Raw genomic sequence first — 16,541 nt, 5'->3', positions numbered from 1 at the left:
GAGCTTCACACTTCAAAGGAATGCTCTCCCCCGCCCCCATGCCTCTTCTCTCACCCTTTCGCTATCTCCCCCGCCCTCCCACCTTCAGCCTCTTCCTCTGCAGTCTCCGCTGGACCTGCCCTCCGTCTCCACTGGTATGCACAGCGCACTCCCTCCCTCCTCCTCACAGCGCTACAGGAAGGTTGGCACCCCGGCTTGTCTTTATCTCTCTGCCCTCTCCTGCTTCACCCCTGCATGCTCTCTCGCAGCTGTTCTTTCCTCCCTCTCCCTGCCCTGTAGCCCCGCTGCAACCCCCCCGCACGCAGCATTTTATTAGACATCCTCGCCTTTCACTTTCCAACTTGGCTATTCTTCTTTTCCTTCCGTCCCCACTCTCTACCTTGCACTCCTCTCCCTCGCAATCCGTTGGCACCAAGGCCCTTTCCCCTTGTGCTCCTCCTTCCTGTTTCTTTCTGCTGCTCTCCTCTGGCTTGCGCCCCTGCCTTATTTATCAGCATTCCACTTTTCCTCTGCCACACTTCCCTTTTCTTCCGTGCTTCTAGGTCATCGTTTGTCCTGTTCGTGTCTCTTACTCCCTTCTCCTGTAGTTTCCCTGTTCTCTTTACTCAGTGCTGCTCTACCTCCAAATAACGCCTCTCAGTTGTCTGCTCTCTTGCTCCCCTCCCTCTTCCACCCTATCCCATTGCCAGGGCTCCCACCCAGCGCTTGTCCCTAGTTTTAGATGGCCTCATTTCATTTTGAAACATTACTATCTTATGAGTCTCAAGTTTCGCATTAACATCCACTCCGCTGATGCCCAAGTTATCACATCCCCTGAGAAGTTTGCGAACAATAGACATCCTTGCACTTCAACTAAGATGTGTGCTATGTTCACAAATCCAACTGTTTGTTCTTCCCACGTTAATATTGGCATTTATATTGTGGGCCAGCTAATAATATGAGTAAAGAGGAAGAATGGCATAGCTCAACAACGTGAGTGATTGAAAGAGCAAAATGAAGAAAAATAAAATTGTTAGTATGAATGAACAACTTTGTCCAATCAATGGAACATCACCCTATTAACAGTTTATATCTGTGATACTGCATGTAATCTCATGTTTAAAATACACATCAGAATTTTCATTGAGTCGTCTAGGTTATGCAAGATAATTAACCCCTATCAAAATATGCTGCTATCGTTAACATGTAGTTCCAAAGCACGTAAATCTACAGTAGATAGTGATAACTTCACCAATTTGGCTCGTTCAATCGGTACTGTTATCATCCATACCAGTCCCAAATCCATTGAGAAGCCACCCATGACAGACAGACAGACAGGCACACACATATATTTATAATTACCCTATTTAAAGCAAAAATAGAATTTAAGGCCAGACATAATAATACCTGCTTGAAAAATACTGGTCGCAATTTACAATAGATATTTTTGCAGCCAGTAAGTATTTTCCCGAACCGACTTGAGTACCATTAGGTCAGTTCACGAAAACAAACTGATTGAGTCACAATATGTCCTACCTAATTAATATTCATTAGGTAGATCACAAAAGGCATCTCAATTTAATTGGCACAATCACAGGAATGGTGGCCTGCAAGTAACAACATGACCACATTTGCCCTTTTCGGAAAACAAAGCCAAGTTTTGAATCTTATGCATTTTCAGAAGTGACATATTCCTAGCTTTGGTTGAAATACAAAATGATTTCAGGGTCCACAAAGCAGATAACAATACATAGTGAAACGTAATTTTCCTACAGACTTTGTGTTACGTTTTTTTTAATAAAACCAACTGTATTACTTTATTGCTGAAGAAGGGCGTCTCTGCCATTCCTCAGGGTGACTCCGCCATTGGGCCCAGAGTCACATGAGATGTTTTGGTTCCCAGGAGTTTCCTTCTTCTTTGCTCCACTGCAGTGTAAAAAGTCACTTTATAAACAAGAACATTTAATTAACAGTAGTTTGAATATCAAATTGAGGGTAAACGTATCTCTAAATTATAACATGTATAATTCGTCAGTTTTAAATTTTAATACGAGTTATAATTCTGGACTTGACGTGCTGTTAGTGTAAATTTCATAAGAAAGTTACATATTATGGAGAAGGCATTGATAGTGATACGTATGGAAAGACAAAACATTCAAATAATATCTACCCCTACTATTTCTTGTAATAAAGATGACAGAATACCAAATCCCACCACCTAACTAAAAACAAGTCCCCTTAATTAACAATTTTAATATTACCCAATTCTGTGATCACCCAAACCAGTATTCGGTTTATAGTTAAAGACACCTAATGACTCTAGAACTACAGCTGCTTTAGTAATCAAATCTGCTAACATGTTGCTTCTTATTGTTGATATTACACAAAAATACAGAGGGAGAAAACTAAATGTGTCTTAAAAAGTAACTTGTATAACATTATAAGTGTCAGAGTGTTTTTCATATTTCCTTCTTTCAACATCCAACGCACATGCATTTTTTTTTTTAACTGAACGCAGAATGTGTCCGACGATTACAGATTACACAGCATAAAGAATGGTGATAACTGTACAGTCCACAGTTTATATTTCTGGCTTATTTCTTAACTTTCGTCATGATAAAACAAATTTCTATGAACAGTTTATGAAAGGTTCTTATTTTCATACTTACAATCATGATATATTCAATTAGAATTTGCAAAATTTAAATTTGACACCTGCTTGGTTTAAATCAAAAGTTATGAAGAATTATTTTTTTATTAGAATGGGTATGTATGCATCGGCTTTCATTTGAAGCACAAAACAATGTGTTTATTTTTTAGTAACTTAGAGTACACTTTTTTTAAATGTTATTTTCACAGAAAAAAATACTACAAATACTTAACACCTGTTAATTGGGCAATAACTTGCAAGATGTTGCTAAAAGAAAAACTGGATAAATACAGCATATTACACACATGTATAAATATTAATGTGAACAAAGAGATCATCAATCAAAAAAAAACCTGCATACGTCATTAGGTTGTAGTACGTGATTTTATTCCTAGTTAATCAAAGAAATTGCATGCATTCTTCCAGAGAATGCCATATTTCCTCCTATGTATTTAAACGAGCCTGTTGTGAATAAATTGCTCTCTTCATAAGCATTATGGCCACTAGTTTACAAGTCCATTCATGTCTTTTATGAATTTCTATGGTTTTCCAGTTTTGTGCCACTAAAATTCTAGCAAACAATACTCAAGTAATAAAAACAAAAGATAGTAAAGTATTAGGAGCAATTCGGTTCTGCACGATCTCCTATTTCTGAGTAAGCACCAGGGACTAACATTCATTTAGTTGTCGAGGATTAACCGCTTCGGCCCACCGTGACATCAGACGGCCGGGGGCCATCTGACGCACGGAAGAGGTTACCAAAATATGATTGAGAGTTCCAAAAGCACAGCATCAGTGGTGGCTGCTCTGCATTGCAGCCTGCACAGAGAACATGACCACTTCTTCAGCCCCTGGCTGAGTGCCGTGTCACGGTGCTCAGACCAATCACAATGCTGCATTGCAGCGTTTTGATTGGCTTAGGGGAGGGAGCCTGGCAGCCTGCTTCCTGTTGGAGGCAGCAGAGCAGGAGCAGAGAAAACACAGGACCCGGCCTCGAGTTACGTTTTTTTATTACGAACACCCCCACATGTGCGACCCCTCGACTCCCATCAACCCCTCTCTTGCAAACGCCTCCCCACCCCCACCCTCTGGAGCCATGCCGGCTCCTACTGCACAGCATCTGAAGAACTCTGGTGAATAAGTAGTGCTGAATTTTAAAAGTGGTTTTAGGTACAATACAAGTGATGTATTGAGATTTCAAGGTAGAAGTCGACAATTAATTATTTATTATGCATCATACAAATGAGATCAAATAGCAATTTCCAGAACTTTTGACCACAAGGTATACTGTTTTTATTTTTTGTTATTGTCAGCTGCAGAACATTTTTTAAGATGATGCCTGAATTATCTGTGGAGAATGATTTTGTCCGAAACACGTTTGCACTGTCTTCCCAGGTATGCTTCAAATGGTTAGACTATATGCATGATGGCTATAAGCTGTCTGATGCTTAAGGGCGGACCACCGGTGGCCTAGCATGGATATATACTCAGAAGAAAGGGTTAAGGCTAGTAACAAGCATCTGGAGCGCAGAAAACAGCCCATGCAACTGGAGAGATTTTCCACAAAATTATGAGGTAAGCTGGTTATTGAAGTATTTCCAGACTATTGAAACATGTTGTTAAGTCAGCACAAGTTTGCCAGAGCCTGGTTTGATTATCAGACAAAGGGGTTGGAATTATTTTCTGTTCAACACCGATATTTTCTTGTGACTATGATACAAGCAGCATTAAGGAGTCAGGCAATGATGTACAATTTCTCTCTAATACAGATGAGGGAATTTTTTTAGAACAATGTGATATTCAACACAGAAGGACTTCTCTTCATCATCCTAAAGGGAACCGATTAGTCTGACAAGCCAACATAATTGTAATTCAATGTCTGCGTTGGACAGTTTCTGGTGGATTTCAATTCTTTGGATATATTTTAACATGTCATATTCTACAATTGCAGAAATGTGTAAGAATGAAGCTATTATTTTGATATCTGCCTGCAAGCCCTGGCAATGATGGCAGAGATGCTTGGATGTGAATAAAGCTCATGTGAAGGGTAGGGACAATGTAAGAAAAGTGCAAGTTGCAAGCAATGTAAGATATGGCAGAAAATGTGTGTTAAGGTCAAGAGGTTCTACGAGGAGAATCAGGTCTGGCTGAAGGAAACCAGCCTCATCAGGACAAGCTTACCCAAGTTTGGTACTCAGTAGGGGTGCAAGACATTACAGATATTCGTGTTCACGAAAGACGTTAGGGAAACTGGGTTTGATGGAAAGCCATATCAGGGTTGGAATGTTGCAGGAGTTATGAAGTGTGCTAATGAGGGCAGTACTGTTAAGGTGACAACTGGAAGTGTTCATAAGGCTAATTCTTGAGACATAAGGTGTGCATAATATTAGTTCAAGTGGCAGTTTTTTCAAAGTGATTTGTTGCTGAGTGGCAGGAGTGTCTGCACCTGTCATGGTCCTGAATGGAGTAAAGATGTTGTGTAGTTCTCTTGATTAGTGTACCCTATGCTTGGTGTGTTTCTTCAGGTTATGAATAGGTCTTATATTAAAGTGTGTATGGTGTCCATTGTTCATTAAAAAATTGAGACATGTTTAGTTGCTTCTCATGTACCTGAGATTCACCAGATTCAAGGATTCTTAAGGTTTATAGGCATAAACGTCTGCTAGAGCTGACCCTAACCTTGGATGGCCAATACGCTGCTACTTCATCTCCTCATACATAGTAACTGCTCTTGGCTATGGAAAACTATATCATGTGATCAAACATGGACCAATTAGAGACTGCATAACTGTCTTGTGCTTTTATAAATGTTTATTTATACTCATCGAGTTTTGGAGGCGCTGCATAAGTAAAAATAACATCTTAACGTAATAGTAGTAGAAACAACAAAGCCTTTTGCTTGAAAATACATTAGAACCAATATTTTTCTTTTTTAAATAAATCATCTATTTTAACAAAAAATGGGTCACAGTCCTTCTTGCTCTTTGGAATTACAGGAAATCTTGAAAGCCCAATCCAAGAGTTCTCCAGGTAGCCTGAAAGAAAAACATACAAATTAGAATTAAACGTTCTGGTCACATAGATAGGAATGAAAACAAGCATTTACAATGCAATGGTTTTGCCTTTGTTAAAGTTAGAGCTATTTGCATTGCTCTTGACATTATTTTTATTTATGTTTCTTTTAAAAACATAAATAAATGGCATTGTCATTTACAATGCAACTAGCTTTATCTCTCGCAAATGACACACACAAACACCCACAGAGAGCCCCCCCCACACACACACACAGAGGCCCCCCCACACACACAGAGCCCCCCACACACACCCACACAGAGCCCTCCACACACACCCACACAGAGCCCCCCACACCCACACAGAGCCCCCCCACACACTGCGAGCCCCCCCACACACTGCGAGCCCCCCCACACACTGCGACCCCCATTTCAATAGATGTGTGATGCTTACCTGGTACTAAATCGGTCCCTGCATGGCTGAAAGGTTGAAATGGTGTAGGAGGCAAGGGGACAAATGTGAGCATGGAGAGAACGAAGTATAAGTTTGAGATTAGTGACTGGGTGAGAATAAAATCAGGAAGGACACAGGGTGGTCTTTCCAAATTAGATGGTCTATTTCAGGTAGAAAATGTCAGTAGGTTCTTTGTGTTCTTGAGGGGGGATAGGTCCAACCGGCACCATAATCGGACGTTTATTGTTTATACCCATTCACAACAGGCAACTAGGCAGGATGGTCGTCTCAGAGCCCAATCAGCAGTGAAGCAACAAGGTCCCTAAACCTCCGTAAAAGCATGTGTAACACTGAGGGGCCCTCCTCACCACACACAGGGCTTGATAGAACTTAATTAGTTCCATACTGACAATTATTGCCAGACCAAAAATGTGTTTAAAACAGTAACATACACACTTGATATCTAGGAGAGCTCACCGTGTAGCACTGCAGACCTCAATACTCATTTTTGCCTGCACACCCTAAAAACGACCACATACAACATGTATACACTTAACGCGTTTAATAGCAGTTGACTAGGAAGTTCAGAAAGCTTTTTACAAGCAAGTAGTCCGCCTGCTCACGTTTTTTCTGGGTTTTCCGCTGCTCGAGTTCGCATTTTTAACATGAAAAGCAAAAGGAAAAACACAAACAGACTCGATGGGCTACTCAACATATCTAATAATATACAACCGGATATTTGCGTGTCTAAAGTTAAAAATGGGTTTTGGCAACTTCCAACTGAGCGAGGAGTGATGAAAGTTTGGGTGAATTACAGAAATAATTCTGAGAGTACTGTCACTTATCCACACCATAAGCGTCATCTTCAGACTATTCAAGCTATTAAGCACCAATTCTGAAGAGCAACCAATCTGCTGCTAGCTGAATAGCCAGAACTGTATGGAGGTGTCAGACAACGTTAACGGGCATTGGCAATGTAGGGCGAAGGATAAATCAGGTAGGCGAACCACTTTGGTAAACATTGCGAAAGGTCGACATGCAGATGGGACAGCTACCCTTCGAGAGAGCAAGGTTGATGACGGGGAAACCCTCCTTGGGAGAGGGCATGTGTGAAGATGACGTGTAGTGAAAACCCCGTCGTGGAATTAAAATTATGTTGCACAAAAAAAGAAAGAAACATTACGTACCCAAACAGTTGTACCTTTCCCTTGCTTCCTCCGGACTCCAGACATGCAGCGATCCTAGGCTGTGTGTGTGTGTGTGTCCCAGTCAATTACCGGGCGGTACTGAGCATTTTATCAGGAACCAAACACCGCCGACTCTCTACATGACAGCACACGGTGATAGGAATCCTTACTCTGGATGCACACCTCAGCGGGCAATAAAGGGGGTGGGGCGATGTGTTCTAGATCAAACTCTAGAAGAGCTCGGCCTTTCTAGAGTGCAGACCACGGTGGCAGACGTCCCTGCAGGGTTAAATACCTCAGAGTGGGAGATAAGGGGGACTGGGTGTTGTGGGTGACTATCTGGAACACCGTGCCCTTCTCAGAGTGCAGGGCACCCGGCAGACGGACCACCCCTGAGTGGGGATATATTGAGAATAGTGGGTTCCAGATCCCACCTTAGGACAGTCGGGTCTTTCTAGAGTGCAGCCCATGGGGCAGGCACCCCAAGGGCACACACCCAGCGGGGGGAGGGTGATACAGAGAGCAGTGAGTTTTGGAGAATACTCTGGGACAGCCAACCCCGGATATGAAATCATATACCACAGCGTTGTTGCCAGCGCGGTGTCTCAGTATTAGTGCATGTATTGTATAATCACACACTGTGGCTGCCCTGGCTGCGGTCTCATGCTGGACACGACACCCTCAACTCTTTTATGAGGGATTTGAGGTGCATCTTCCCCCCAGAACAGGAGAGGTGACAGTTGTATGCAGCAGTGGGTTACTTAGTGCTGTGCACGTGTCTGCGCCTGCCGAGAATAGGCGCTACACCCCACGGTCCAGCTGTGAGGTGGAGGGGGGCTCCTCCTCTCCAGGGAGAACGCGATACTGCGAACACCCAGGCGCGACAGGGGCAGCAGCGAAATGTTTGCAAGACTCCCTTGAGCTAAAAAAAACCAAAAACTTAAAAAGACGCATTTTCGTCAACTAAAAAGGACTATGTGTGGGGGTAATACACTATAGACAAAGAAAGGAGGCGTTATACCCAAAATCAGCTGTACTTAAATAGATTTCATTTGACATTAGGGCAAATAATAGCGCTTAGAAAAGTGACCCGAAGGCTTCTGTTTGAATGGCACTCGCAATCATTTCCACAGAAGGAGGCTTTTTTTTGTACATGACAAACCTGTCCCAAGCACCACAAACTCTAAACGCAAACTATTAAAGTTTTGAAACGCCGCCTGATGCTTCTCAAGGATGGCTAAGTCAGCCTGGCTCGCACTAAAATAACCAGCTTATTGTTGGCAGGGGTCTAGTTTCCCGGGAAGCATACATCTCGCTATTTCCATATTTCCTATGACCGCAAAAATTGTAGCCGGGCAGTATGTTGCAGATGTAAAAATAGGTCACTGACAGTGGCGGTTACATTTCCACGACTTAACAACCCACAAAGCAAAAAAGTTGAAACAAAAAGTGCGTCACCTACAATGCAGCGGGAGGGGGGCGGGAACGGCCACACACTGACAGCGGGGGGGGGGGCGGGAACAGACACACACGGACATACGGCAACAAAAAAACAAAGCACTCACGCGAGCAGGAAGGCGGGTGCCGGCTCAATGCCGGACCAGATTCGGGGGCGTTCCCGAGAATCGGCTTTCGGCTGACGTAGCGTGACGTAGCCAAAAGCCAAAAATTCTCGGGAACGCCCCCGAATCTGGTCCGGCATTGACGGACAGGCCCGTCTTCCAATGGCTAGCCTCCATTTATGGAGCTAGCCAGTGGAAGACGGGGGCGGATTCCCAGCCCCCATACTATACTCATTAGGTTTTCGCCTAGCGAAACGATGCTTTCGCATCGTTTTCGCCAGTCAAAACCTAAAAAGAAAAGCTGAATTAAAGATTTCGGGACAGACAGCTCTCATGTTCCAATATTCTAGAACAACTAACATTTCCTGGAAAGGACAGCTATTTTTCTTACTTCCTTTAAGGAAATTAAATTCTGCTTGATAAAGTTATCTTGTAAATTATATCATCTTATGAGATATGAATCCAGGTACACCGAACAGAAAATCTCAATACAGGCACAAGGGGATTCTGTTGTACTGACAAGACCACATAAAACAGATAGCTGGCTGTGCCTCCTATCTCAGATTTCAGCTGATGTCTTTGAGCCAGAAAAAGTCATGGAACACAAATGACAAAGAAGTAAAAATTAGAGAAAGGTAGAACAGTGGGGAGGTGAGAAAAACGTGCCTATCAGAAAAAACTAACACCAAAGGTAAATAAGCTAATCTTGTATGGATGTATTCTTCCCGCAGAAATCCAGGCAATCACACTGGGAAAGATGGAAACCAAGAGCACATTGGGGACTGACAGGTGCCCAATATTGGTGTGGCCCATTGCAGACATTACGTTGTCCCTTCAACTCTAGTGGAAAGGTCACAACTACTCTGGGGAGTTCTTTCTTTACCATTTTCTTACATATCTGAATGTATATGGCAATACATCTTGGTAGCATCTGCCTTCAAAAAGCTTGTTCTTTCCTGGTTCTTCCAAAAATCCAAAAGAGCTACTGACCTATCATGATCTCTATTTGAGCACTTTAAAAACGGAGAACCCTTCTTGGAGCTAATGTGTGGATTCTCCCCTCCAATTTCTATGAAAGAAGACGAGGGATGAAAATTACCATGTGAATTGTCTGCTTTTACTATAATTCTGATGCAACTTTTAAGCTATAAACGATGGTTATACCATCAACGGTATCTATTCTCTCATAAAAAGGAGGGTTGATGTAAAAGACTCACAAGACTTTCAAATAATTCTATAATAAATCCCATAATCAAAACAATGCTGAAGCAAATCAGCTGCTGCAGACAACTATTTGATCAAAATAGAGGGTTTCATAGGCTAATCTAAGTACTAATTCTCAACTGTGTTAGTCTGGGGGGGCACAACATTGATCCATGTGGAGCAACACTAAGAAGTTAAATTCCTCCAGTAGTTATCGGATGCTACATTAATAGAGGGTCTACGAGCTAGAAACGGGCTGTCAAGTGAAATACATTATTGGAGGCCACAACCCTAATATTTTAACTTCTTGATATTCAGGTGCAAAGGGTCAGATTGCCCAAGGTGGATGCACAATTCTACCTTTAGTTTGAGAAAGAAGGCCGATACCCAATAGGAGAGAAGGCAGTTCTTTGGGAGAACTTAACACAATGGCCTTCCAGCCCAGTTTGGATTGCTCAGGATAATAGATGCTCAATGGGTTTTAGTTTTCTGGCATCAGAGCAATAAATGGATCAGGAGAGAATACATAAAACAAGTCTACCTGACAACTGCTAAATCCATGACATAACCCTAAGGAATGGGAAATAAACTGTTGTATCTCTCGGTCAATTGATTCTGCCTCTAAACAGCTGAAGTGGAACAGAACATATGCCTTCGAGATAGATGGGCGAACCTAATGTTTACCTCCTGATCTAATGGCCAAACAAGTCTGCATCTCTTTGCTACAAAGTTGAGGAAAGCAAGGTCTCTCGTTCTTGTTCACATAGTGCATCATTATGGAATTTTGTTTAAACATTGTTATCTTGTGTTCTCGCAAAGAGGTCAGTAAAGGCCCCAGTACCAATAAGACAACCTCAGTTTCAAGCTATGTGCAGCTTGCAATGGTTTCAGACCAGTGAACACTAACTAAAAGATCTTGTGAGATTGCTTCAAGTCCAGAAGAGGAGCATTTATGTTGGAGACATCAGACTCAAGTGCATGGCTCTGTGTGGGAGTCTTGCAAATGAAAACCACTGATGCTCGTTGCACAGTTGAGGGGTGACCTGAACCAGTAATGATAAGTTTCATTAAATCAGGTATATTAAATTCATTAGGACAATTGAAGTGAATGCCAACAACGCTTTCAAGTACAAATGAATCACCACATAGAAAGTAAGCCAGAAACAGGTGGGCTACTGTTGCCCTGACTTTTTTAACCTTAACAAAGGCATACACCCTTTGTCTATTAAAGTGTCTGGAACTAGTCTGATAACCCTGATGAGTTAAAGAAAGGATGGCTGAAGACCTTCAAACATTCAGGGAGAAAACTAGCTCCTGAAGCAGGAAGCATATCATCAACAAGCGGAGAAAGGCTTCCAGTGGACATTCATCCATAAGGTTCCAGGCATCCAATAAGAAAAGACATCGCTACTTCAAAGCCAAAAGTATGTGGCCACCACAACAAATACTTTCGTGAAAGTTTGTGGAGCTAATTTTAATACACATCAATACGTAATTTGCACTTTAATATTGTTTATGTTACAATGAAGTGAAGGAATGAAGGTTTCTTTCTGGGATATTGCTATGCATAGATCTATAAGCAGCCCTTGAATATTTCCATTGAAATGTAGAAATACCTGGACTTGAAGCATTAGCCTTTACAAGGCAAGCAATTTCTAGGTAGCTTTCGTTTGCGACAGGAATAATACTTTTTGAATACCAGCATTCTCTTTACGGGGATATGGAGGCACAGAGGGTAATGAACAATTTTTCCTTATAAAATTTTTTCCAGTAAACATTCTTTTGGATTTTATAATAAAATACATATTTACCCAGCCACAGTGGCCTCCACCCTTTTTGTTCATGGCCTGTGCCATGGGCAGTAGTAACAGGCCCCGTCTTCCACCATTCATCTTGACAACAGAAACCTCTGTGCAGGATCTTCATGTGCTGCAGTCTTTGAATGCAGATCTTAGCCTTTGACCATACCCTGATCAAACTCCCTTTGGTCTTCTGCCATGTCCTGCACCCACTTCATGTATCGTCAGAGCGCAGTGCTCAATGCCAAAGACTATGCGCAAGTTGTGGCTGTGGCGATGCCATGCACTTACTCCCTTTGTCCACACATTGTGCTGCACATGACCTTTGGTCACAATAATCCTACAGCCCTCCGTCTACCCGCTAACACCCCGCCTCTCACTGCCTCTAGGGTCTCTATCTGCACTTCACTGCATGCTCTGACCCCGGTGCACATGGCCCCTGGTGACCACCAGCAAGAGAACTGAGTCCTCCAGCCCCTTCCAGCACATTTGCATTCACCAAAATGATCACTAAGAAGGCTTTGTATCTTTGCTCCCCTTTGGACAGTGTCTGCACCTGCTCAGCATTTGCCAGTATGTCTACTTAGATTCCTGCACTGGAAATGCAATTCATGATAATATACTGAGGACACATGTAAAGAGTTTAGTTGCAACACAAAATAATGGAATGTATTAACTGCAATTCAAAGTGGTGATGTATGACGGTAATGCAGTTGTAGTAAGATATGTGTAGGTAGTATTATGGGGCAACCAAAAGAAAGAATACAAGAATATGTCAGGTAAATAAACTAAAGTAACTCAAAATAGCCTATGATGGGCCATCACATGAAAAAACTGAGTGAACAGAAAAAATTGAAACTCAGAATTCATGCCATTCAAAGTATAAAAGGAATGTTAAGGGTGTTAATGGTCCCTTAGGTTTAGACAAACTAAAGCAAAATGGATAGAGTGCACGACCTGTGGATTCCGGTCACAACCAAGACCATGAGTTACATTATTTTTGAGGACCTTAAATAGTATGCTGAATTGGTTAGCAATCATACAATATAAAACTGTATTTACCACATTTGAGGTGTAATTATTGTATTACAAGTACCAATTGCACACTGAATTAGCTGGTGATAACCGGTGGTGTGGCCCTTGAAATCCGAATATTGAGGTAGACTACTGTGGACTGTATTAAAAAAAACGCTTTGCATTAACCTAGTAATGTAACAATTTATGCTTATTGGTTTTTGAAAAAGTTTGGAATGGATCTAGATACTGTTAATGTTAGTAAAACAGTACTTGCTAAAAGCCTGCCAGTTGAAGTGTCCAACATAGCCACATTTATTAGGAAAAGAAAACTTTCTTTGCACACCGTATGCATCAGCACAAACACCGACTTACTATGGGTAAGCTAAACATGTAAAATGGCAGCCACATTTCGTGTAAATGGCTCAAACGGTGCTCCACTACTACGGAAATAAAAAAACAACTTTTTTTTATCGAAACTGCAACTTAACCATTCATTGCATATTCAAGATGTATTTCGATTTTTTGTAATATTGGCAAAAAATACGTTTTTTCTTATTAAAAAAAAAGACATTTTCCGTGGCTGTGGCAACTTCCCTCCCCCTCTGTACTTAACCAATGATCATTATGCCTCACCACTCTCTTTCATTTTCCCTTAAAAACAAAATAAAGTTGAATGGGAGTAAAGGCTCATAAATGTATTTATAGTGGCTTTGAAATAAAAAAGCCGGCATGATGGAGAATGGGTTGACTGTGAAGGAATAAATGATGGAGAGGGTACTGGTATATGATATACTTATTGCTTTATAGTCTCTATCATGTTCTTTTCAGTGGGAAGAGGCGAGTGTGTGATGTAAGGTTGACTTAGCATGATGTGGTTGGGGCAGGTAATTTCTTAAATTTTGTTTATGGAGATGCCACTAAAAGCATACTTGTCATCAACTCCCTTGCACCTTAAATTGTAAGGAAATAAAAGCACCCAAACATGTAATATATGCAGCCTCGAGTGGGTCATGCTACTCTTCACCTCTTACTTTAGTGCTTCGAACACATGATAAGAACCGTGCTGCTGTATGATTGACACCCTCGTGAACCACTTTCCACTGGTGCAACTGCAGAGGACATACAGAAATGTGTGGGATTCAGGTTGATGAATTGTCCATCGTCGCTCAGCTATTGTGGTTTCAGATAGCTCATAATTTCTCAATTGTTCAAAAGGGGCTTTATCAACGTACGCGCTTGACTGAAAACATAAAAGGGCCTTAACCAGCCACCAACAGGCACTACCAATGTTGAATAATTTATGAAGGACACTGAGCAATCTGTGGACTATATTAATCAGGGAGCACACTAATCAAATAGTGGACCGGACAAAGTTCAAGTACGTCTTGTAATCGAGCTCAAATGATAGCAGTTTGGCCCACACTCGTTGGGCCCGATTCACAACGGTAAAGTGAGGCGAAAGTCTAACTTTACGACTTTCGGTATTCACAAAGAGCATTTACTACTCGTAAATGCCCTTTGTGAACACGTAAATTCGAAAAGTTCAACTTTTGGTACTCACCAAGGGCATTTAAGAGTAGGAAATACAATTTGTGAATACCGTAAGTCACAAAGTTAGACCTTCATCTCACCTTACCTTTGTGAATCGGGCCCGTTATCTTTCTATACCATAATGTCTGGCCACAGGATGAAGGACAATGACCAACTTTTCGCCACTCAAGGGACGAGGGATGGGGTGGCGCGGCCCGACGGTGCACACAATCACAAACCGGCCGGGACTGCCCAAAAAGCAAACACTGGATCCTCATGGTAGCCATTTCCCTCAAGTGAGTGGCCATCACTCACATATTATAACATCGGCTCAGCTTCACAGTAGAGACGTTTGCCAGAAAGTAGAGGCTTCAAGACGTTGTCATCTTGTTGGCTGAGCTCTGCGACTCCCCACCCACTTCCTTGATGTTCTATTGTTCTCAAAGTAATACTGGTAGGTTTGGCATTTTTTGTATATAGGGCGATACTAACCGTGTAGATCTAACTCTTGTGCAGAGATCTCTTCCTGCCGCGTTGTACTTGTACTGCAAAGGACTGCCATCAAAATGCCTCTGCAATTAAACGAAAAAGCAGGGTTAGATTACTGTTTCCATTCTTGATATTACAGCTTTGACTTAGCTTGTCTCACAACTCTTTCTCACAAAAAAACGATTTGTGCAATACATTCTCTGATCAATTACGGCCAATCAAATACAATCTGTACCCACTCCAGCAGGGTTGAATTGGGATTAAAAATTGGCCTGGGCAAGCAAAAAAAGTGGCCCACCTTTGCATATTGCTTTCCCGCAAAACACTGCTTTGGCGAAGTATAATTAAAAAAAAAAAAGAGGGGGGGGAGGGGGGTGCACAAATTCCTTTACACAAAAAAGGGGGGGTGGTGCACAAATTCCTTTACACTGGTGAAACACACCTGAAAACAAGTGAGGCCACTTTTGCTCAGGCCCCCTGCCCTGCTCAATATGCATATATTAATGGGCCGGCCCAGCGAGAGAATAGGTGTGACACCTCTGCTTGTTGATAAAAGGGAGGTAATGGAGGCCCATCTGCCTCCAGAAGGGCCACTCAAGCACCCACTGGGCCCCTGGTGGCATAGAACAACGTATAAACCACCCAAATCGTCCCCCCCCCCCCCCGAATGCCCCCATTACCAATCCGATGCTGCACTCCAGCGAGCAAAGAAGAATTAAACAGTCTGCCTTGCCAAGAGTAGCACCTGCGTCGCTGATGATTTCCATAGATTCTGTAGCTCGTTCTCAAACAATCGGAACAACTCGCGCAAAATGGCGCCCGTCTGTCATCGAAGAACTGTTAGGAACCCCCTACCACTGACTAGGAAGAGTGCTTTAAATAAATACGTGGTCAGCGATATGAAACGAAAATAATACATGCAAATTCAATGACTCAAAAATCCACATAATAAGAATGCAAACAAGATGCACAGTACTTAAAAGTGGAGAGGAGAGTTAATTAAATACAAACTAAAATCTACAAATCATCGAAAGAGCTTACAGTTTTGAAGCTCGGCCCTTGAACATATTCGCTAGTTACAGTCCAGTCACCACAACGCATTATATCCAGAAATAAAGTCTCCTTGGTGCTATTTTTAAATGAACGGTAACATAAAATCAAAGTAGGAGAAACTGTCCTTCACTAACAAAACTGGTTGGATTGTGATACCAGAGACAAAGGAACTATGAATATTCTTTGAGGTCTGCACTACTCACCGACAAACAATAATTTGTTCAGGCCAAAAATAAACACCGAAGGTTTCTTTCAATTGTTAAAAAAATAGCTTATTAATAGCTGGGGGGTTCTGTGCTTAGTTCAAACCAGCTCTGCGGTACATTTGCATTGTCTTCAACTGGCAATTTTATTGAATCTATTCACACACATACACAGCTGTATTTTTTTCGCAGAACCCATTACAATGTGTTCAAACTCTTATTTATGGCAGTGCGCAGCAGTAAACTGAAGGATTTTATTTATTTGAAAAGTTTTATATAGCGCTGCCTAGACCCGAATGTATCAGAGCGCTTTATATGAGATAACACATTGTTTCAGAACATTGTTACATCGTTACAGTTACCACTAAATGCTTAGGAGAAAAAACGTGAGCTTACACAATATT

The 16,541-nt window shown here is 41.9% G+C and overlaps 1 protein-coding gene across 1 annotated transcript in view; it reads right to left on the bottom strand.

Annotated features, from left to right (window-relative positions):
• Nucleotides 1–5,427: 5,427 nt before the first annotated feature.
• The window catches only part of LOC147722525 (uncharacterized), a 44,628-nt gene continuing 33,514 nt past the window's right edge, over nucleotides 5,428–16,541 (bottom strand). The window contains exons 3-4 of the mRNA XM_086967321.1: nucleotides 14,885–14,964; nucleotides 5,428–5,664 (exon numbers count right to left, since the gene is read on the bottom strand). Coding sequence (XP_086823447.1) covers nucleotides 5,595–5,664; nucleotides 14,885–14,964 — 150 coding nt within the window. The 3' untranslated portion in view covers nucleotides 5,428–5,594. The remainder of the gene's footprint in view (nucleotides 5,665–14,884; nucleotides 14,965–16,541) is intronic.

The sequence above is a fragment of the Lissotriton vulgaris genome, chromosome 4_1 (assembly GCF_964263255.1).
Source record: "Lissotriton vulgaris chromosome 4_1, aLisVul1.2, whole genome shotgun sequence".
NCBI classification, from domain to species: Eukaryota; Metazoa; Chordata; class Amphibia; order Caudata; family Salamandridae; genus Lissotriton; species Lissotriton vulgaris.
Note: the sequence above shows the minus strand (reverse complement) of the source record. Positions and strands in the feature narration are given on the sequence as shown.